Consider the following 22,684-nt stretch of genomic DNA (forward strand, 5'->3'; position numbering starts at 1 on the left):
GAGAGGAAGGGAGAGGGAGAGATAGAAACATCAATGATGAGAATCATTGATTGGCTGCCTCCTGCACACCCCCTACTGGGGATCGAGCCCACAACCCTGGCATGTGCCCTGACCTGGAATTGAACTGTGACCTCCTGGTTCATAGGTTGACACTCAACCAACACTGTCCGGGAAGTACCAATCTTTTTAAACACTTTACAATCCATAGTTGATCTTTATTTGTGATTTTTGATCTAGACAATTCTGTGCTGTTTCATTTCTTGCTCCTAAGTCCTAAGAGGTTCATGAGCATGAGCAGACTGCTCCTTCATTCAAAACACCCTGTTATACATCAAAAACCATTTTCACTTCTGGAAAAAAAATATAAACTTTTGGCTATCAAGTCTTAATTCTAGAAGAGGCTTAGAAAGGTAATTCCCCCATTCTCAGGTCGGAGAAGATGTACTATCTATATTTTTTGATGCATACAATGTTAATATCTGGGATGAGGGTCCTTGCCAATAGAGAATAGGTAGTCATTTTTTCTGGTACACAATCTAGAACTTGTCGCCCAGGAGAGTTAACTAGAGTGCCACCTGTGTCCTTGGCCATGAGCCAGTTGTCTTTTACACATTCACTCATATAATCCTCCCACCAACTCTTATCAACCCGTAGTCAGTCTACTGTGCCTGAACAGGAAATGCAAGGAGGCCTCAAAATCCCCAGGAGCATCATTGGACATAGAAATTTGAGTAATGCCACTAATGTCTGGCTTTTTTCTTCTTTGCTTCCTTCTCTGCAGTGTTGCACCAGGTTATGGTGAAGTGAGTCAGGTACTACTGAAACATTAAAGTAGGAGGGTGATTTGAAGCCAATGCCAGTGATAGGGGCAGAAATAGAATGTTGGGGAGCAGGTGTAATTGTAAGAAATATTAATCATGCTCTGTTAACTGTGATTGTTTTGTTCTGATTAAAGAAGGCACATTCTAACCTGGCTGGGAGTTGTAGGGGACCTTGGAGCTCACCTGGAAATGCAGCCCATCTTCCCCATCAGGGAGCTGCCTATTATCATGGGAAGATTAACAACCTCAGAAACCAGAGCCCACAGCTCTTTGAAGACCCCTGTCCTTTGCATATCACTAAACCCTTTGAAGATCCCAAGCTCTTTGCATACCCGAAGGCCTTTGCAAATCTCCAGACCTTTAAACTGTCCATTTGGCATACCTTTTGCCTACTTCCCCATGTAATCTTTGTCCCCCTACCCAATATACGCAGCTGTCTATGGTGGGTTGCAGAGCAGATTTTTATGGATGACTTGCTGCTCTCCCATTCTGCTGGCAGTATTGGAATAAACACTGATATATGATTCAACCCTGTCTCTGCTTAATTGGCTCAAGTAGTGACAGGCAGCACAAACCCATTGATTGTCTGGTTACACCAGCAGCTTCATCACTCATTTGTGCAACCACAAAGCAAGTGTGCTAAGACCCAAAGGTTAGTGAATACCAGTAATACTTGTGCATCATTTGCAATGTTTCCTACGATATTTAAGTACATGCCCAGTCATCCTCTCTACTGGATCTGAATACATAGTGCATGTTCATAGCACATCCTCTTCCGTAATTTGTAAATATAAAACTATTTTCCACAGCCTGAAACCACTTACTGAAGATCAACTGTGAAGAGTGTAATTAACTTTTGAATACATTGTCACTTATCAAATACATTCAATTCTCACAACAGTCCAGTGAAATACTATTGCCCTCATTTTACAGATCAGGAAACTGAAACTCCAAGCAGTTAAATGACTTGTCAGAAGCACATTGGTATAAAGCGATGAATCCTGTTCCTCTTTTAGGACAGTTGCTGCCTCTCTACCACAGGTGTTAAGTAGGTGGCTAGAACAATCCAAATGTTGACGGGTGTCTCTGGGCCTTCTGTGATTGTTCTTTCTCAGTCTTATTCTTGGGATAACATACACAGTAGAGTAGCTGTGGAGTGTGTAATATAACTTAATAAGCTGGAGAGTGTATAAGTAGTTCTGCTAAGTTTTCCCACTTGTATAGATAAGAGGAGACTGTGGTGTGGGAATGGGAGGTATTAGATAATGCAGATTAGATAATGCAGATTGCTAGAAGTGTGGCATGAACTTATCTAACTCCTCATATGCCTGTCCACCTGACTGTCTCAGGTAAACTGGACCAGAGAGGCTAAGGAATACTTGTGTTATCCTAAACTCATCTTTGGGTGATTATGAGGCACAGATCATGAAAAGCAGAGAGACGAGGTGTTTAAAATTCAGGATATTTCTTCATTGCTTCTGGGACCTTACCACTGTACTTCCTTATCTGCTAATAGATACTAGGATGGAGCGGGGTTTAGGTCTTTTATATATTTTGAATGAGATCTCAACAGTGAAAATGAAGGCTGTTATTGAGTTCACCGGCACATTATCCTATCTTTCCATTTTAAGGACCACACATTCTCCCAAATGAGTGGATATGATGAATTAGTTGGCTCTTCTGTGCTAAGAAGCTGTAAGGCTATGGCCTGAGCTACCTATGGTCATAGTTTAGCATCTGAGAGGACATTTGGCTTGAGAGAATAAAGGCACCATGAAAGAAGTTGGAATAAACACCAGAGAGATAGAACATGTGTCCTAGCAGCATTCAAATGCCAGAATCCATGAGACCAAATCCAACCCTACGTCCTTGTGGCTTGCCTGAACTCCCCAATTTTGCTTCAGGTAATCTGAATGGGATTTCTGTCACTTAGTACTGAAGGAATACAGAAATCTTGCTTTAATAACTGAAGTAATAATAGTGGCTTCTTGAGTGTTAACTTTGTGCCAAGCATTTACTTAGACTATCATTTTTTCTTTAATATAATCTCATGACGCGAGGTATTATTATCGTCATTTTATTTATGAAGAAATTGAGGCTCCAGGAGGTTAAATGACTTTCCTAAGTCACACAGATCAAGAGTAGCCTAGTGAGATTTTTGCATCCTTTTCTCCATGGCTCCTAAACCCATGCTCTTAATGTCTAAGCTATTTTCTACAAGCCAAGCAGACCTCACTTTATTGAGCTTTGCTTGACTGTGCTTCCTAGATGTTGCATTTTTTTAACGATTGAAGGCAACCCCTCCACCAGAAAAAAAAAAAATTACAACTCACGTTATTATGATCCTCACTTTATTGCAGTGGTCTGGAGTCGAACCTGCAATCTCTCTGAAGTATGCCTGTACCTCAAGTCACCTGGGGAGCTTCTGAAACCAGGTGTGCGTAGGCCCTCTCTCTAAGCCTATACGAGTCTGCACAAGCATAGCTGGCACCATTCACAGAGTACAATGGACTTGTGCTCCAGGAGGTTGGGGCACCCGGGGGATGAGTATTTTCTCAGTAAATGGTGCAACTTGTGCAGCCAGACCAATTAAATCTGAATATTGGGAGTGGGGTCCCAGGGTTGATACATTTTTGAAAGCTCCCAAGTGATGTTAAAGTGCAGTCAAGGGTGTGAACCACAACTGTAACCTAAACACATATCTTGGGTTTATATGGGCTTTGACTGGGTCTACACTAGCATAAAGAGAAAAATTAAAGCTTATGGTGGGGGCAATTGAAGCTAACATGCCAAGTGACTACAATTATCTGGGTATTTCATATAAAATCTTCTGTTAGGATGAGTGAGTGTGAAATCACTGACCCCTCTAGACAATGGCTCTATTTCTGAACTGCACTTCGTATTATGGCACTGACTAAATATATTAAAGTAATATTTATGAATGCCCTCATTCCTTAACTATGACATCAACAATAATTAATGGACTATTTCTTCAGAAAAATATGGATTTTGCAAAGATGTCCAGCAAACATTTTCACCTAGGTTTCAACCTTCCATAACTGAATGGTTTGGGATAGTGATGAGGGTCATGCTCTATCTCTACACAAAATTCTGTTCTCTCACTTGCCAGGAGATGAATTCAGCTATTACTATGGAAAATAAAGAAATGAAAAAAGAAAGAATACAGAGAATGCACTTCATAATTAGTCCTATTGTAGGCAACAGCTCACTCAGATTTCAGAAGATCATAACTAAAAGATTTCACAGAACTCAACCATATTTGATATGTGCATTATATAAATAGGAAGGACAATTAAGACAGCAAATATCATATTCTAAAGAAAACTTAGTACCACAAATTATGCAGTCTCATACTTTCTTATAAAACAAGATAAACCAGAGACAAGTCATTATGTTAGAAAAAGGGGAATGTACAAGAATATCAGGTTAAATGATCATTTTTGAATTTTAATACTGACCAAAGGGAGGATCTTAAGCCAATGAGATTACCCAGACTAAAGAATCTACTGTATACAATTGAAACTCATTTCTATTATAAAAAGTTCTTACCCAATCCAAGCTTAATTTTACAAAAATCTGTTGAATTGTGTTGTTTTTCCTGTAGTTTCCATTATCCCATGCTTATTAAAGTAATTAAATTGATAAGCATCCTTTAGCAGAGCTTATAAAAAACTGATGAACTATCACAATACTTTAAGACTTACTTGACTTAAAGAATGTTCAACAAGCAGATTGAATATGTCCAAATACAGTCAGACATTATTGATGATGTCTAGTAATTCTAGTATGAGCAACCACTGCCAATCATGGTGCACTGTTTCATGGGACTACACTATGTCTCTTCAAGGGGGTATTTTAATTTGGCAAAGTTTCAAGTAGCAAAACAACAAAAAAAAATTTTACCAATAAATTGCTAGAAAACGCAGATGAATCCCTGAGATGTGTGGATCTGTAAAGTTGGGTCTTGTCTTGAGCCTCTCAAAGGAGCAGGATGTGGGTTAAATTGAGCCTGTGCCAAGGCTGAGATTGAACTCTATTATGTCCCATTCCTGTTTAAAACCTTCAAACATTTCTGACTGTCCCAGACCCTCAGAATGGCTTTCGGGTCCCAGTTGGGGTCCCAGGGAACCTTTTCAGGTTTAGGTCTATCTTCCTTTATTAAATTAAGCTATGGCCAAGCCAAGCCAAAGAACATATTTAAAGGCCCTACTGCACTTTATTGCCTATGGAATTTTGCTTATCCCCATCTTCTTACATGGAATGCACACCTCCCCTTCTCACAAAATTCTATTTTTTATCTTGAAAATAAGGTGAAATGACACCTCTTTTATGATGCCCCAGGCAGTTTAATGTCTCTCTTGCCTGAAGTTCTATTGCACTTTGTTCTTTCTCTGTTTAAATCCTCCATTAACTCCTTGAGGATAAGGACAGTACCTTATATGAGAAATTGGAATAAAACAGACCAATATGTTAATTTTGGCTTCTTCACTTAACAGCTTTAGAGAAAGTAAACTCCCTGAGCCCCAACTGCCTCATCTGAAAGTTGGTTACAGAATAATAATGTATACTTCAAAAGGTTCTTATGAAATTACATAAGATAATAAATGTAAAGCAACTAGAATAATAGTTGAGGACCATACCAATACATATCATAATTAAAGTGGCAAAGGTTAAAGAAAGAGAGCATCATAAAAGCAGCAAGAGAAAAACTGTTACCTCCAAGGGAGGTCCCATAAGACTGTCAGCTGATTTATCAACAGAAACACTTTAGGCCACAGGGGATTGGCACAAAATATTCAAAGTGATTAAAAGTAAGGACCTACAAACAAAACTACTCAACCTAGAAAAACTATCATTTAAAATTGAAGGAGACATAAAGAGCTTCTCAGACAAAAAAGGTAAAGGCATTTACTACAACCAAACATGTATTATAAGAAAAATTAAAGGGACTTCTTTAAAAAGAAGGAAGAAAAGCAGAGGAACATAAGTATCTATATATATAAAAGCCTAAGCGACTGGCAGAGTGGCCAACAGGCCAGTAGCTATGATGTGCACTGTCCACCAGGGGGCAGCTGCTCAATGCAGGAGCTGCTGAATTGTGGTTACTTGACAGCGGCAGTTCTCGGGTGACGCACCCAGAACCAGAGAGGAGGGAGTCCGATTCCAGGGTGTGTCACCCAAGAACTGCACTCTCACAATCTGGAACCCCTTGGGGGATGTCAGAGAGCTGGTTTTAGCCTGATCCCCACAGGCCAGGCCAAGGGACCTACCGGTACATGAATCCGTGCAACAGGCCTCTAGTGTATAATAAAATGGTAATAAATGCATACCTATCATAATAACTTTAAATGTAAATGGCTTAAATGCTTCAAACAAAATACACAGGGTAGCTGAAAAGAAAGCAAAACTCATATATATGTTATCTACAAGAGATGCACTTCAGATTGAAAGACACATACAGAATGAAAGTAAAGGGATGGAAAAAACATTTCATACAAAATGAAAACAAACAAAAAGCTTAGATAATACTTATATCAGACAACACAGACTTTAAAACAAAGGCTATAATAAGGGACAAAGAAAGATGTCACACAATGATAAAGGGATCAATCCAATAAGATCTAACCCTGGATATAACCCTTGTAAACATTTATTCACCTAAATATATAAATAAATATTGATAGACATAAAGGGAAAAATCAATAGTAATACAGTCATAGTAGGGGACTTTATCACCCCATTAATATCAGTGGATAGATCTTCCCAACAGAAAATCAATAATGAAACAACAACCTTAAATGACACACTAGTCCATATGGATTTAATTGTATTTTCAGAGCTTTTCACTGTGAAGCAGCAGATCATACATTTTTTCAAGTGCACATGGAACATTTTCCAGGATAGATCACATGTTAGGACACAAAACAAGTCCCAGTAAATTTAATAAAACTGAAATCACATCAAGCATCTTCTCCAACCACAATGGTATAAATATAGAAATCAATTACAAGAAAAAATCACCAAATACATGGAGGCGAAATAACAGGTTAATAAACAATGAATGAATTACCAATTAAATCAAGGAGGAAATCAAAAGATACCTTGAGAAAATTGCAAATGAAAACACACCAGCCCCAAATCTATGAGACACAGCAAACACAGTCTAAGAGGGAAATGCATAGCAATACAGGCCTACGTCCAGAAACAAGAAAAATTCCAAATATACATGTATCCTTACACCTAAAGGAACTAGGAAAAGAACAACAAAATCCAAGGTAAGTAGAAGAAAGGAAATAGAGTGAAAATAAACAAAATAGTGTCTAAAGAAACAGTACAAAAGATCAATAAACCAAGAGCTGGCTCTTTGAAAAGAGAAACAAGATTGATAAACCCTTAACGAGACTCATCAAGGAAAAAAAAAGGACTCAAATAAAATCACAAATAAAAGAGAAGTAACAACTGGCACTAGAGAAATACAAAAGATTATTAAAATACATTATAAACAATACATATATGAACAAGTTGGGCAATCAGAAGAAATGGTTAAATTCCTAGAAACATACAATTTTCAAAGACTGAATCAAAAAGAAACAGAACAGACTGAAATGTGAACAGACCGATCAGCCAACGAAATCAAAACAGTAATTAAAAACCTTCTGACAAACAAAAGTCCTGGACCAGATGGCTTCACAGGTGAATTTTGCCAAACATTCAAAGAATCCATACCTATCCTTCTCAAACTATTCCAAAAAATTCAAGAGGAGAGAAGAATCCTAAGCTCATTTTAGAAGACCAGCATTTTCCTGATTCCAAAACCAGATAAAGACACTAGAAAGAAATAAAATTATAGGCCAATATTCTTGAAGAACATAGCTGTAAAAATCTTCAACAAAATATTATCAAACCGAATTCAGCAATACATAAAAATGATCAAGTGGGCTTTATTCCTGGATGCAAGGTTGGTTCAATATCTGCAAATTGACTAATGTGATAAATCACACAAACAAAATGAAGAACAAAAAACTGCCAATGAATGAAAAATTCCTGAAGCTGAATGATGAGTAAATGAGAATTCATTAGACTATTCTCTCTACTTTTGAACATGTTTAAAATTTTCTGTAATACTTTTTAAAACTATATCCTAAAGTAATCTAATATAATAAAACAGGTTATATTGAATTCTACATTCTCTAGTCACTTAATGTTGGTATAGACAAAGTTCACATAGCTAGCTGACAGGAGGAAACATGTTTTGACATCCTTTGACTTTTAAGCAATTTTGGATATTTTTCTTAGAAATTTCAATGCAGCTTTATTCACATTTCCATGATGAAGTCTTTCTTATTATTTCCATGATTATTAAGTAAACCAAATTTGTGAGCTCCTGGGGAAAAGAGGCCATATTTCATTTTTGTATCTTTCATAATTTATATATAACATAGTTGAATGAAGTGTTACATAAGGAGTCAATTAAAGTATTTGTAAAATACTAAGTGAAATGGATGGAAAGTCAAAGGCATAGGAAGGGGAATCAGAAGAACTAATTGTGAAACACTTTAGGCTACATTATTAGAAGGTATGGGAAATAGTAGATAGAGAAATTAAGTCATTGTATTTTTTGAATCTTACAGTGCAGAAAATAAAGCAATAATTTAGGTTAGCCTCTGACTTTGTAATTATTTCAAAATGCTACTTTCTCAAGCCCCCCTTTCTCTCCAGGTCCTCTCACTTTGAGCCTTCTTCTTGAATGTGATGGGGTAGCGTCTGGCATGAGCTTCATGCACTCCCTTCTAAAAACACTTCTCTCCTCAAGTTCTTTTCCTGCTGAAGAGTTCTAGTGACTCTGCATCGACTACAAGAGTTTTCCACCTTAAACTGATGGCTCTTCTTTATCTGCCCCAGAGAAAGTCAACTGTTCTTCCCAACCACTGCTCTCCAAGATGAGTCTTCTGCCCAGTCAAGTAATTCTCCTGACCCCCCCCCCCCCCCCAATGGGAACACCTGCCTTTGTTCACATTATTTCTGTCCCCAGGAAGGCCCTTCTCTACCACTTGCCTCCATTCTGATATACTTGAACATAGAACTTTCCTGTCTTCCATCCTATGAGCTCCTGCAGTTATTCTGTGTGTGTATTATCCTGATACTGTACCAAAAACATCCTTTTTACTTTTTTTGTGTTCATTTTCAAATCAATACTTATAATCAGCAAACATTTACTGGATACCTATTGTGTGCCAGATATTGAGTGTTGTGGGTATATAAGCATGAAAAAAATACTCTCTTGGTCCTCAATCCAGTTTAAGGAGGTAAAATACAAAGTGTATTAAATTTAAAGTGAAATGTGTGCTTTAAATCACAGTTTAAGGCAACAATAAAAGAGACTTCATAAAGCAGTGGATGACTAATTGCCCAATAGTATAAACAATGCTCTTTCCTTTGAGGCTATAGTCATACTACAGGGCCTGAGCCTGGTATGCTTTGGACAGGATACCCAACCTCTACCACTGCAATGTAAATTCCACATGGCAGAGACCTGGTCAGTCTTTTTCATATCCTGTCTTCAGTGTCTAGAGTGCCTGGTTTATAGTAAGTACTCAAGACATGCTTGTTAGTTGTATGAAATTGTCTGCCTACTTAAATGAGGGCTACAGTTGAAAACTGGAGAGTGCCCTTTTCATGTTTATTGTGGGGTGAAGTCTGCTCACCATGCAGCACCAATCTCTCCAAACATCACTGGCACAGAGTGTTTTCACCATAACGGAGGCATCGTTCAATTAGGGACAACAGGGACATGGAGCTGCTGGGTTACACTATTCCATCTTTTGATGAGAAAACATGATTCCTGGGTCCAGAGGCTGAACCTTCAGTTTCCTTTGTATTGCTATTCCTACTTGTGTCCTGATCTTCCCTTCTTGGAACATTTTAGAAGAAAGGCATTTGGAAATGCAGAAATGGAACATTTTAATTTGGTTCTGCTTAATGCCATATGAGGTATTGGACAAAAATAAGCGAGATGGAAACTATGTGAGAGTAATCTGCATATTTGCTACTTCAATATAGAGTCTGAACTATTACAGGAAAGATGAAAAAAATTAAAATGTGATTTAAAAACAATTCAATATGTAAGGAAAGAGAACAGCTCAATGAAGCAATTATTAATAAAGTAATCATAACTATGGTTATGGCATGACGGTTTACAAACTTTCCATTATCATACTCTTCCTACACACTTAGACCCTACTTGTTCAGCATTTGATTCATGGACATTTTTTCAAGGGCCAGGCCCTTCTTCCAGGCATGAAGAATTCTGAGGAATTCATAATCAATCACAATGATAAGAGGAAGTGCCATGAGGAGAGGTGAGCACAGGGCATTATGGGAATTCTCAAGGGACACTTAACCCAGACTGCTAGAGATCAAAGAAGATTTGTGAGAGGAGGAGAACAAGAAGCTGAATCATGAATGAGTAGGAATTAACGTGAAGAACACATAGTAGGACAGGCCCAATAGCAAGTTAGTGTGAGAACATAGCGTGTGTCAGGAATTTTGATTAGACCTGTATGAATGAGAGATGAGGAGGAAGGAGTGGAGGGGCCATGAAAGAGGAGGCTGCACACCAGCCAGAGGATAGAAGGAGAAGAGCCTTGAATTCCTTGCTAAGTAAAGGTATGGCACCCCGGAGACAAAAGGGAAATATTGAAGGACTTTTTTCTAAAAGGAGAAGAGATGCAGCTCAATGGCCTAGGGGCTGACCCAATGAAAATCCACACTTCTTCCTAAAGAATCCCATTTTTTTCTTATTCATCGAAAGGCTACATTTTCAGTAGGGACTGGGCCCTACTCTATCCCCAGGAAATAAAATCTGATCAATATAAGCCCATCCTGGTAATTCTCCCCCATTGCCATTGCCTGATTTGGCCATGGACATGTGTCACAATTTTGGCCAATGAGACTGAGGAGAAATCTGCTTTGAAGCTCCTGGAAGAGATTTCTTCACTCTTAAAAAAGGATATCCATTGTGGACATTCTTTCTTCTGTTTTTGCACAATGTGTGAGAATTTTTGTGCAGCCATCTCAGGACCAAGAACAAGCCTGAGGGCAGAAATCAACATGCTAAGGATGGTAAAGGGGAATGATGGAAAGAACCAAGCGCCTTGAGCCTTGGGTGGTTGACGACTACATTGCCCATTCTATAACCTCCCACTACAGAGTTCTTCTGAAAAAACAACAACAAAAAACCCCTACTGCCATCCTGAGTTGGGTCTGCCGTGTTATTTTGCATTCCAAAGCATCCCAAAGGATAAACTGATTTTCTATTTAGAATGTTTGCTGTGGCAACAGTGAGCCAATTAGGTGGAAGGGAACTAAAAATGCAGAATGTTAGTAGGAGGCTGCTGCAGGACTCAGGGATAAGGAGACAAGGTCTATGGAGTGGGGAGAGAGGAATAGGCTTAAGAAATAAAAGGAATTTGGAGTGACCAAGACTTGGAGACCATCCGGTTGTACATGCTATGATTAAGCAATTTCTAGTCAATGAGATAGGGAACAGAGGAGGAGGAACACATTGGATGCTTGGTGGAAATGATGCTGTGTAGGCTATAATACCCATACTGCAGATGAGATAATCAAGTCGCATTCACCAGGTTGCATAGTCTATGAGGCTATAGATCTTGTCTATCTCCTATACTGACTCCCCTTTGCCATACTGTAGATGATTAATAAGGTATTTAAGAATAAATGAGTGAGGTTAGAAAAATTAAGAAAGCACATGCAGTTAGAAGTTGTGAAGTCAGAAAACACTCAAGGTCTCTAGTTATTTCTACCACATGCCAACAATATCAGAAAAAGGTTGACTCCGAGATTCTGAAGCACAGGAGAAAACTTACTGGTGGATGTGGAATATGGGTGGGCTCACTCTCTCAGGTCACATTAAGGAAGTATCTAATTTTTTCCCATTAATGTACATTTTATGGAAGAGTTTCTTTAAAGAGGAGATGTTCAAGAAAGATGCATTAAGGACCTCTGAGAACCATGGATTTTTTCTCATTACTGATATATTCTAATGAAAGAGACTCTCCTCATTCTAACCTGGAGCTCATAATTGAAGAGTCAGGCAAAAAATTAAGATTTTAAGTCTCTCCACTACCTGAGTGAATAGAGACTAGCCTAAATACTTCTTAGACTGCTTTAAGTCATGCTCTTGTATTGTCTTTGAAACCATCAGGGAACAACTGTTTACCATTTTATGTATGAGAATCATTAAAGTACTAGAAGATATTATTCAACATCTGTCAGCATTTACTCCTTTAAAAAAAATCCTAATTGGTCTAGCCTCCCTAATTTATGTCATTCTTCCAATAGTTTTTCTATTTTTATGTCTCTTTTATCAGCATCGTTTATTTTCTCCACACTCTTAATCTGAGGGACCCAAAGATTGTTGGGAAAATAATTATTTCTATGTTTTAATCTCTTCTCTCATGTCAGACTTACAAGAATTTAAATGTTTCCAAAATTAAACTAAGCTACACAGAGGAGGCAAAGAAATAGAAACCATTGACCTTAACCTCAAAGAATTGATCACTGGGGTTGGGAAGCAGGATGCACATAAACTCCTACTAATCCAAGAAAAATGTTGATGTGTAATTCAAGGGCCATCAGAAGTGTTTTAGCCTATAGAAGTGTTTTAGCAATTTAGAAGAACAATAGAGCTCCAGTGGTTGTTAAGCAAGAATTCAGAAACACTGATGAATAAAGAGCATCTAGGATTTAGAGAGGAAGACTAGGAAGGAGTATGAAAGGAGGTGAAAATGGGAGGAGGCTGGAGTATACTAGTAAAGAGATCTGGAGTATAAAGAGATCTGGAATAGAGAGTTAATATGGAAAATAAATCTTAGATGCTTTTTAAAAAAATTTCCCGCACAGAGCTTAATATGTATGTCCATTATGGACATCATTTAGATAGTTGAAAGACATCATATTTCCTCTCCAAAGATCCTTTCATAAATTGATCTATTTGGTTTTGATAATTAATAAAAATCATGTTGAGTTTTAATTCTATCTGTGCTCTTAATTAGCATTTTGACATTGAGTATATGTGGAACATTAAAAAATTAGGGCTCAGCTTTTAGACTGCAGAAATTAGGCCAGACACATAGTAGGGACTCAATAAATATTTATTGAATCAATGGGGGGAAAAAAGAGGGGAAAAAAAGGAGAAATAAAGGATAGAGTTTGAAATTATTTTTTCTCATTAATTTCTCCACTGTTAGGTGAGCAATGATTGAAATTATAACTTAATTAGTATTTTAAATCCTATCTTTATGTTTAATTCATTATAATTTGCCATCTCTTCAAGAATACAGGGTACACAATTGTTATATTTTTATTTTCTTTTATCAGATTAACTAGGTTTTTCTTTTTTTTTTTTCCGAAAGTTCCTGAAATTTTCCACAGGTAACAAGAGTTATAACTTAAGTGGTATCATTATTTCTTTCAGGAATAGCCTGAACTTGAAATATCAAAAGATAGCTCAAGAATAATAGTGGAAAACAGCAATAATTTGGTTCCATCTTACAATACTCTAAAGAAAAAAATCCAGGAAATATTAGTTGCTGTCTAAATGAACCACTGCCTTTATATAAACCTGCCTGATTGGCAGAGGTGGAGAGAGGGTAGAACAAAGGATATGAGAAGAAGTCAGTAGTTATTTACAATAACAAACTCCTTTCCCCAGGGGTAAGTTATTCTGGAGCAGGAATGCACTGAAATCCTTTGCATAAGCAAGAACCAAGTAAGATAAACATTTCAGACGCTGCCATAGATCTGGAAGACTCTCTCAGCATTCCAGACTCCCCTGTGTTGTATACTGTGGGAAAAGGGCCACCAGCCTTGAAACCAACGTGGCCTGTGCTCAGGGTGACATCTGCATGTAAGAGCAAGATAACCTTGGGCAAGTCATTTAGTCCCTCTGAGTCTGTTTCTTTATCTGCAAAATAGGGATAACCATAATTATCCCTTAGGATGACTGTATAGATAAAAAAGTGTCTGCAAAAGTCGGAGTGTCTGATAATTAGCAGGAGCTCAATAAATTGTAATTTGTATTAATTCTTAAGCAATGATAATGGGGCTCAAATTTTCCATTCCCTGAGCCAAGAGGGAAAGGCCTCTTTACCTTTGTGAATACAATCAAATCAACTTATTATTAATTCCACACAGATGGAATATCTACATGGAAAGAATAAAGCTAGAGCCATTGCTCAATTATTCAGTACAACAAAAGCAAGACATACAGTAGTCTCTTTTTATCTGAGGTTTCATTTTCCATAGTTTCAGTTACCCACTGTGATTAGAGAATATTAAATGAAAAATTCCTGAAATAAACAATTCATAAGTTGTAAATTGTGTGCTGTTCTGAGTAGCATGATAAAATCTCACGCCATCTGGCTGGGACATGAGTCATCCCTTTGTCCAGCATATCCACACGGTATATGCCACCTGCCTGTTAGTCACTTAATAATCACCTCGATTATTAGAGCACTTATCAGACAGAGAGACCACATTCATATAATTTTAATACAGTATATTGTTATAATTCTATTTTATTATTAGTTTTTTGTTTGTTTTGTTTTATTAATCCTCACCTGAGGATATTTCTTCCATTGCTTTTCAGAGAGAGTGGAAGGGAGGGAGGAAGAGGGAGAGAAACATCGATGTGAGAGAGACAAATCGACTGGTTGGCTCCCACACTCACCCCGACCCAGGGGCAGGGAGTGAACATGCAACCCAGGTAGGTGCCCTTGACTGGAATCAAACCGTGACCGTCAGTGCCTGGGCCGACACTCTAACCACTTAGCAATACCAGCCAGGGCTTATTAGTTATTGTTGTTAATCTCTTATTGTGCCTAATTTATAAATTAAACTCTATCATGGGTATATATGTCTAGGAAATAACATAAATAGTATAATATAATATATATAGTATATATGCATCTGCGGTTTCAGGCATTTACTGGAGATCTTGGTATGCATCCCCTCGGGATAAGGGGGAACTACTGCACCTGGGAGGAGGGAGCACACGTGTTTCTGTTCTACTCCTGTCTTCCGTTTCAGCTCCTCCCCTCCCCTTGAAGCACCCCCAGTCTCCACTCTAACTCACCAGCAATCAGTCAGACTTTTTCTCACATCTACCACCCAGCAAACTTATTCGGTAGCTTTTCTCAAATTTTAAGAAGATTCCTACTGAAAAATTTAAGGATCAGGAAAAACCTAAAGTTAAAAAAAAATCAATCTATACAACTTAAAGGGCAAACTCCTTACCCGTACACCGGTGCACAGTACTGCAAATGGAAATGTTGTTTTAAGATATTTCAAAATATAGTTAAAACATACAAAACCAGCAGTGCCCTCCGCGCCCCGGCTCTGTCTCCTGCTTCAATGTGTTTGGGCGGCACAGACCAGGGCCGCCCCCGCTTCCAGCCCCCGCCTCCCTCCTGCGTCCCATCCAGGCTCCACCTGCAGACCCACCTGCGGGCCCAGCCCACACACGGTTCCCACCTTCACTCCTGATGCCGACAACCAGGAGCCCCACCTTCGCCAGAGTCACCCCCCCCCACCCCCAGGTGGAGGCCGCGCCCCCGCCGGCCCGGCCTCTGCGGCCCCACACCTACCTCTCCCGGGGCTCCTGTCCCCCCGACGGGGCGGCTCCGAGGGCGCGGGCCCTTCCCGAGGCGGCGGGGCCGCAGCTGAGGGCGCTGAGCATCTTCAAGAGGCGCCCCCAGCGCGGGCCCTTCTCTCCCAGGACGTGCGGAGGCCTCCCCGGGTGAGGGCCGAGCTCAGGGCCCCGGCCGCCGCCCAGGCCTGGGAGAGGACCCCGGCCCGGCCCTTGGGGAGCCGCAGGCCCTGGTTCTGCCCCGCAGGCCCTCGGCTCCGTGACTTCCTGCAGAACCACTTCCGGGCAGGAGTGAAGCTCATCAAGAAGAGGGGCGACACCTGACCCCCCTCCGCAGGCTGCCGGCGGGCTGGGCTGGGCGAGCATCTCTCCGAAAGGCTCACCCTCCAGCACGGCCAGGAGCCTGTGGAGCCCAGAGGCCTTTGGGGGGCCCCTCTGCCTCCCCTGGGGTCTGGCTTTTACCTGAGTCCCTTCCCGAAACTACTAGCCATTCTTTTAACCGCCCTGAAGCCCTCTCCCATGCATTGGCCCAAATGAAACAATAAAGCTTTTTGCAGCAAAAAAACCACACAAACCAAAACAAAAACCATACAAAAACCACTGGAGAGAATTTGGGTATTAGAATAAAGGATACCTCCTTCTACCTTTAATTATGAAAGATTTTTATAAACCTTAAAATCTAAGATATGCTTTAAAAATCTACAATATATCAGTAATAATTTTTTTAAATGTTGCAGATCCATCAAGTATGCTATTGGAATCTATTTTTCAGGTTGAAGGAAAAAAGCTGGAGTGGGTGGATATAGAGACACTTTTGTTTATTTTAACCGTGAAATGTTTTGTAGCCACAGAAATGGTTCTGGAAACAGTAATGTTAACACTATTTAAAAGCTGAACTTACAACTTGATAATACAAATACAGAATAATTTGCAAACCTTTAACCATTTTTTTGGTTATGTAAATAATGGTGTTAAGGGAACAACCTCAGGTCAGAGATACGTAATATCATCAATAACCCTTTCCCATGGCCAGTGTAGGGCAAATTTGTGAAGTAGTAGACATTTGTCTTCAAGATTGTTCCACTTTCTAGTCCTATAACCTCCTCAGGCCTACTCCTGTTACATAATTTCATCCCTGCCCAGGACTTTTTTAGAAAAGATCAATCTGATAAGTCACTGATTAGGGTAAATTAGTTTCTGTTCAACCTCATACATGAGTCTATGCATTAGAACAGCAATTTTCAACCTTTTTTCATCTCATGGCACACATAAACTAATTAATAAAATTCTTCGGCATACCAAAAAAATATTTTTTTGCCAATCTGACAAAAATAGGTATAATTTTGATTCATTCACATCAGATGGCTATTATTGTGTTGCCTGTTGTCATTTTTTTTTTTTATTTGACATTCTAAGGGAAAAGAGGTCCTTGCTCCTGACTACATACTCAGGTATTGTATGTTTTAAAAATTATTGTGGCACACTGGTTGAAATATGCTACATTAGAAAAAAATCAGCAGGAAATATCCCACTCTCAAAGAATAAATCTCTAATGGTAAAATTTCTGAAACCATTGTATTTGGGCAAGGAATTATTTGGGTCAGAGAAGATTTCCTAGCATAGGACTAGAGCTAGAAGTATATTAGTAGAAATAATTGTTTTCTATTCCATTTCTCAAATTTTGATTGTGAAATCACTTTTACTACAATCACGAAAGATACATATTAAAAAGAGAGGGAGAGAGAGAGATATTTCTAGGCTCAATTCCAGAATCATTAAGTCATAATCTCTGGCAGTGAGAAACTTATAATTTAGAAAGAGAAGACATATGGGTAAACAAATACAAGTGAGTATTATCATCCCAAGTTTGGAAATGACCAGATTATACCTTATAGACAAAAAGCTTAGAGTATCCACACATTTAATGGCCTATCTGTATTCACTGTGGTGTGTAAGAATAGAAACTTATTTTAAATTATAGCAGCATCTAAGGAACCCCAACATTATCACTTGGTCTTACCAGGCACTCCGTCTTGGATCCAGAAGTTGATGTCTGTCCCTTCGCCAGCACTGAAGACCTGTGTGACGTTGATGGGCTGCAGCAGGCTCATGACCTCCTTCATGATGGCTCTGGCCTTTTCGCTGCCAGTGAATTGCAGCCCAGAGGGTAAGAAGGTTCCTGCATCAGACTCCATCACCAGGCTGTAGTTGGAAATATTTGCCTAAACAAAGACAAAAGTGTTTGATTTATTTCTGTTGCTTGTTTACTCTCTCCTTGGGAACTATCAACAACAATAATCAAACACTTTATCTCTTTGCCAGTTCTTGCCAAAACACATCTTCCTCTGCCTGACTGAGGGTCTGGTCTCTGTATTACCTAACTATTCTGAGATGCACAATTACTCATCCTGGGATTTGCCAAACTCGAGTTGACACGGAAGGATTAACAAATATAATAAACAGGAATGTAAAGCCCCATATTAAAATTATTCAATTATTTTTACTAGCCGTGATATTCTTTCAACTAGTTTTCTTAAGTGCCTACTGCATACCAGGATGCAATTCCCCCCTATATGGTAAGGGATCTCCAGATAGCATTAGCGATGCAACTGTTATTGGAGAATTGCGAGGATTTCCCTTCTCTGTTGCCAGTGAGAGTTGGGTTGTTGGGGTGCCACTGAAATAAGCATTTCCAGAGGCCCCCAGAGGAAATGAGATTTGGTAGAAAGCTTTATTTGCATGGAATTACATCGCTTGGTTTCAAAAGTCCCATTTCCCTTAAACCTGTCCTGGGAAAGATGCAGCTGGGAAGTCAGCAGAGCTAAAAGCAAAGCCAGGGTTCAGAGTTTCTGTTCCATGACGGAGCTGGGTCCGGCACAGCATCAGGCTAGTTGCAGTCCATTAGTCTATGTGTGTGGGGTCCACATGGCTGTGGGCCACGTGGGGGAGTGCAGAGTGTGAGAGCTGCACAAACCAGGAATCAGATGCAAGCAGCAAAAGGGAAGGAAGTGAATGCTTTGTTCAGGAGCTGGTGTATCAGATTTCACGCCTTTGCTGTGACCACGCCTATTTTGACCTGCTCCCAGGTGTGACTGACAGGTAATCATCTTCTCTACATCACCCCGACCTCACTGGGCATGCCTGTAATATTCAGTCTTGGGTTCCTGATGTTGTTCCATCCGTTGCATCCCCAGGGAGAGGTAACAGAACAATTCATGAAACGCTGCTCTCTCTGGTGGACAGCCATCGCTCTCTAAACCCTGGCAACTCTGCCAGGCCACTAGTTTGTTAACTCTTTCCAAATAAAGTCTGGTAAGAAAGCAAACAGTGATTTCATGTAGCCAGTATCGGCACTACAGGAGCTCAGAATATAAGAGGCTCTCGCCAGCTTGCACAGCTAAATTGTCACACTGACCTAAGACTTGCAAGTTTAAAGTCCTTCAGTTTCCCAGGTGCCGTCCACTTCTTGAAGACTGACTGACTACTACCAACAACTACTTGGCCGAGTTATTCCCAAGCCATTCCTGGATGGCACTGTATTTATTTTCCGTAGGGTAAAAATCAATAATAACATTTGTACAGTGCTTCCAGAGAGCTTTACATTTGTAATCTCCTTTGATCTTCTTCAAAAACCGATAAAGTAGACAAAGCGGCTTTATGGTTGATGCTGTTTTATAGAAAAGGAACTGAGGGTCAGAGAGGTCCAGTGATTTGCTCAAAGTCACTCAGTTAGCAAATGGTAGAGCTGGGTAAAATCGCATGCTTTCCAAAACTCCACACTACCTACCTCTGCTAGCATTGGGTAGGGTGATAAGTAATGCTTGTCCCGAATTAGAATGTTTTTTCACTTACATAACCGACTAAGACTTGCATAAGTACTGTGTTGTTTTTTTTGGTCTAAAACATTCTTTTTTACAATGATGTCCTAACTATTACCATGGAAGTGTAAGTGTTGTTATAAGGATAAAAGGAGTGGTGAGTTCTAGAGGAGGATGTTGCCAGCGTTTATAAGGACTGAACGGGGTAGCCCTGGGATACCAACATGTTGTTGTTGTTAATGATGAGGAAGTTAACAAAGCAGAAGTCTGCTCATAGTTTTAGTCTCACTTCTAAGGAATTTCTGTCTTCATGATGATTTTTCAGAGAAAGACCCAAGGCATTTATAATGAAAAGTGCCATTTTGGTTGTCCACCGTGGCTACTACACAGTGGCAGCATTATTAGAGTTAATAATGTGCAAAATATTTGCATTAATGCCTTTCATTCAGGGCTCGTTTAACTAGCACACCGATGCTAGGTCAGCAGGTTGACATGTCCTAATCCTCTCCCCTAGTCTGCCTGCTAAGCCCACCCCAAACTCACCCTATCCCCTGGAAATAGAAGAATTAGGAACATCATAATATATCTGCAAGTGAAAACAGAAATGGGTAATTTTATGTGTGAGGGTTCCCACAGGTGGGCAAATCCCACTGTTCCAACGAGGAACTTAAGCAAAGTGCTCCTAATTATGTACAATTTAGGTTAAAAGTGGAGCTAGGTAGCAGTTTGGCTCAGACCAACACTAATAAGCAGCCTGGTGCGATGGACACAGCGCTGGACGCACTCTGTTCTGTTCCTGACATGCGGCCTGCTAGGTGGGGATGACTGGCTTCCTCCCTCTGTCTCCACGTTATCTCACCTTGGCCTTTGGCTTCTCCATCTGTAGGTTTGGACAAATGCTCTATTCCAAAGCTGGAGTAATGAGTCTGTGCATATGGAGCTTTGAGTGAAAAGACTTTTGCAGGTCGAAGTGAAAGTGGTTGCATGAGCTGAACCTGTCAGGGTGCCTAACAAACTGCCTGAAGGGCTTCTTGGCCATCCTCAACTGCAAATGAACAGATGTTCTAGGGTCAGGGGACCCCGGTGTGTGAATGCCACTGTGCAATGTTGACAGGAACATAGAGAATAATACATATGAGGATCTTTCAAAGGTGCCCTGTGCTATATATGCAGCAGCCAGTTTAGCAGAGAGATAAGAGCTTTGGAATTATTCAGACTGGGTTGGATCCTCGGATTAACCAGTCATTGGTTCTGTGACTTTGGCCAGTCTAGGTAACCTCTCCATTTCTTCCTCCAGGAATGGGCGTGATAATGGCAGCCAGTTCATGGAGTTGTAGGAAAGAATGCATTGTAAAGCCTGGTGCATAATTAGCACTTGATAAACAGTTGTTACAGGTCTTAGCACTAGGTAGCATTACCTCTCAAATTTTCAAGAATCGGTAGGCTGCTTATGACGACAGTAGGTAGCATTTTACAGTGCTTCCTACACACCAGACACTGGGAAATGCTTTACAGCTTATCCCATGTCATGTTCACCTTCTGTGAGTGAAGCAGCTGACGTTTAGTTGGGTTAGTTAACTTTCCCAGGGTTACCTAGTTAGTAAGTGGGGCAGCCAGGATTCAAATGCAGAGTCTGCCCCACGCTTCTGTACTCAACTCCTGCACTGCCCTGTAGGGTGGCACTTGCCAAGTGTCAGGCCGAAAGCCCTCACTTAAAAATAAATACGTTTTTATTGATTTTATAGAAACAGGAAGGGAGAGGTAGAGAGAGAAACATCCATGAAAGAGAAATATCAATCAATCAGCTGCTTCCTACATGCTCCCTACTGAGGATTGAGCTGGCAACCCAGGCATGTGCCCTGACCAAGAATTGAACCAGTGACCTGTTGGTGCATGGGATACCCAACCAACTGAGCCACAGCAGCCGGAATGCCCTCACTTTTAATGTAAAATACAGATACTGCAGTTACACAAATATATAGAGTTTGAAATATTTTTATGGCCATAATACAATGTCTGTGTGGACAGATTTAATCGTCTTTGCTAATAAAGTAATTTAAGCAAAGACAAGAATAAAAACAAAACCCAAAACACTATTGCTCTATAAGTTTCTTCCAACTAGGAATAAAAAGCCTGAAATAATAAAACGTCTTTTCAAGCTGAATTCGACAGGATGCGCAGAAGTCAGTAAACTGGAATTCTGGCGAAGGTAGAGAGACATGTTTGATTTCTGTTTGTGTAGAATGGTATTAGCTGCTGCTAACGTGATGGCAGCATTCCCTTGTTTTCTATTTATATATAAACATCTCCCTATGTTTTTGATAGAGAACTCAGAAAACAAACCACCCACCACCCACGACACTGCTTTTCCTCCGTATGTATGGAGTCGTTGTCTAATTGTTAGCACCTGTGAAGGAGACGGCAACTGGGCTGAACCAGCGGGTCCCTGGGCTGGTAGATCTGCTGCTTGTCAGGAAAGCGTTGTCACACCCGTGTTCCTTACTGTGCCCTAATCACTGGGGACACACTCAGTGTAGATTTGAAAAGTTGATTTTAGCTAGTGACAGTGGAGCAGAACCAGGCTGGTCTCACTCGACCCACACAACACGACTCGATAGCGGTCTTCCTGTTCCTTCTAGAGACAAGGTTTTAGCACCGAGACAGCCAGCACCGAAGACAAGTCGAGGCAGATGGATGAGGAGGCTGAGCAGCTCAAAGATAAGCTCAGCCCTTATCAGCAAAAGCCCACTTTGCTTTCTTAAGAGGCAGTTCTTTATTAGGGGACATGGGAGCTGTCCTTTATTGCCAGGCAATGTACATAATGCAATGGCGAGAAATGCTCCCACTAGCCTCCTAGGTTCGGATCATTGGATTAGTTAATAACTGCTCAGGGTTGGGGATTCATAACTTTGCCTTGAGCTAGAATCACATCCTATTACACCGCTCTTTTTCTTTCTTCAAGGGTCCGTTTACCAAAGGACAATGAGGTAACCATTAGCATTCTTGGGGGTGCAAAGCAAGATAAAAACAAAGGAAAGTGTTTAGAATATGTACTGCCTGTTTTAACATGCTCACGCCCTACTATAAACACAAAGATGATGTTTGTGTTCTTTGCCTTCATAAAATTCCAGGCGATTCTTCTTCAGAAATACCATCCAAGTTCAGTATCTCCACTCCTTCCAAATGTGGCTTCTTCTTTGCTTTAAAGCTTTTATTTTTTCATAACCTAGGTGACATGTCTTTGGTTTTGAACTAAAGTAATATTGCAGTCCCAAAATCAAATGAGGAGAAAAAGAGACGCCTAATGATTCCAATTAATTACACAGCCTCCTCAGTTCAATCTTCAAAAAAGCAAA

The 22,684-nt window shown here is 40.1% G+C and overlaps 1 protein-coding gene across 2 annotated transcripts in view; it reads right to left on the reverse strand.

Moving 5' to 3' along the window:
- Positions 1-22,684, reverse strand: part of CPQ (carboxypeptidase Q) — a 341,853-nt gene that overhangs the window by 50,941 nt on the left and 268,228 nt on the right. For both annotated transcript variants that reach the window (XM_070392147.1, XM_070392148.1), the window contains one exon: positions 17,531-17,732. In XM_070392147.1, coding sequence (XP_070248248.1) covers positions 17,531-17,732 — 202 coding nt within the window. The remainder of the gene's footprint in view (positions 1-17,530; positions 17,733-22,684) is intronic.

This window comes from Myotis yumanensis, unplaced genomic scaffold (assembly GCF_028538775.1).
Source record: "Myotis yumanensis isolate MYYU_CA2020_CCGP unplaced genomic scaffold, mMyoYum1.0.hap1 SCAF_15, whole genome shotgun sequence".
Taxonomy (NCBI): Eukaryota; Metazoa; Chordata; class Mammalia; order Chiroptera; family Vespertilionidae; genus Myotis; species Myotis yumanensis.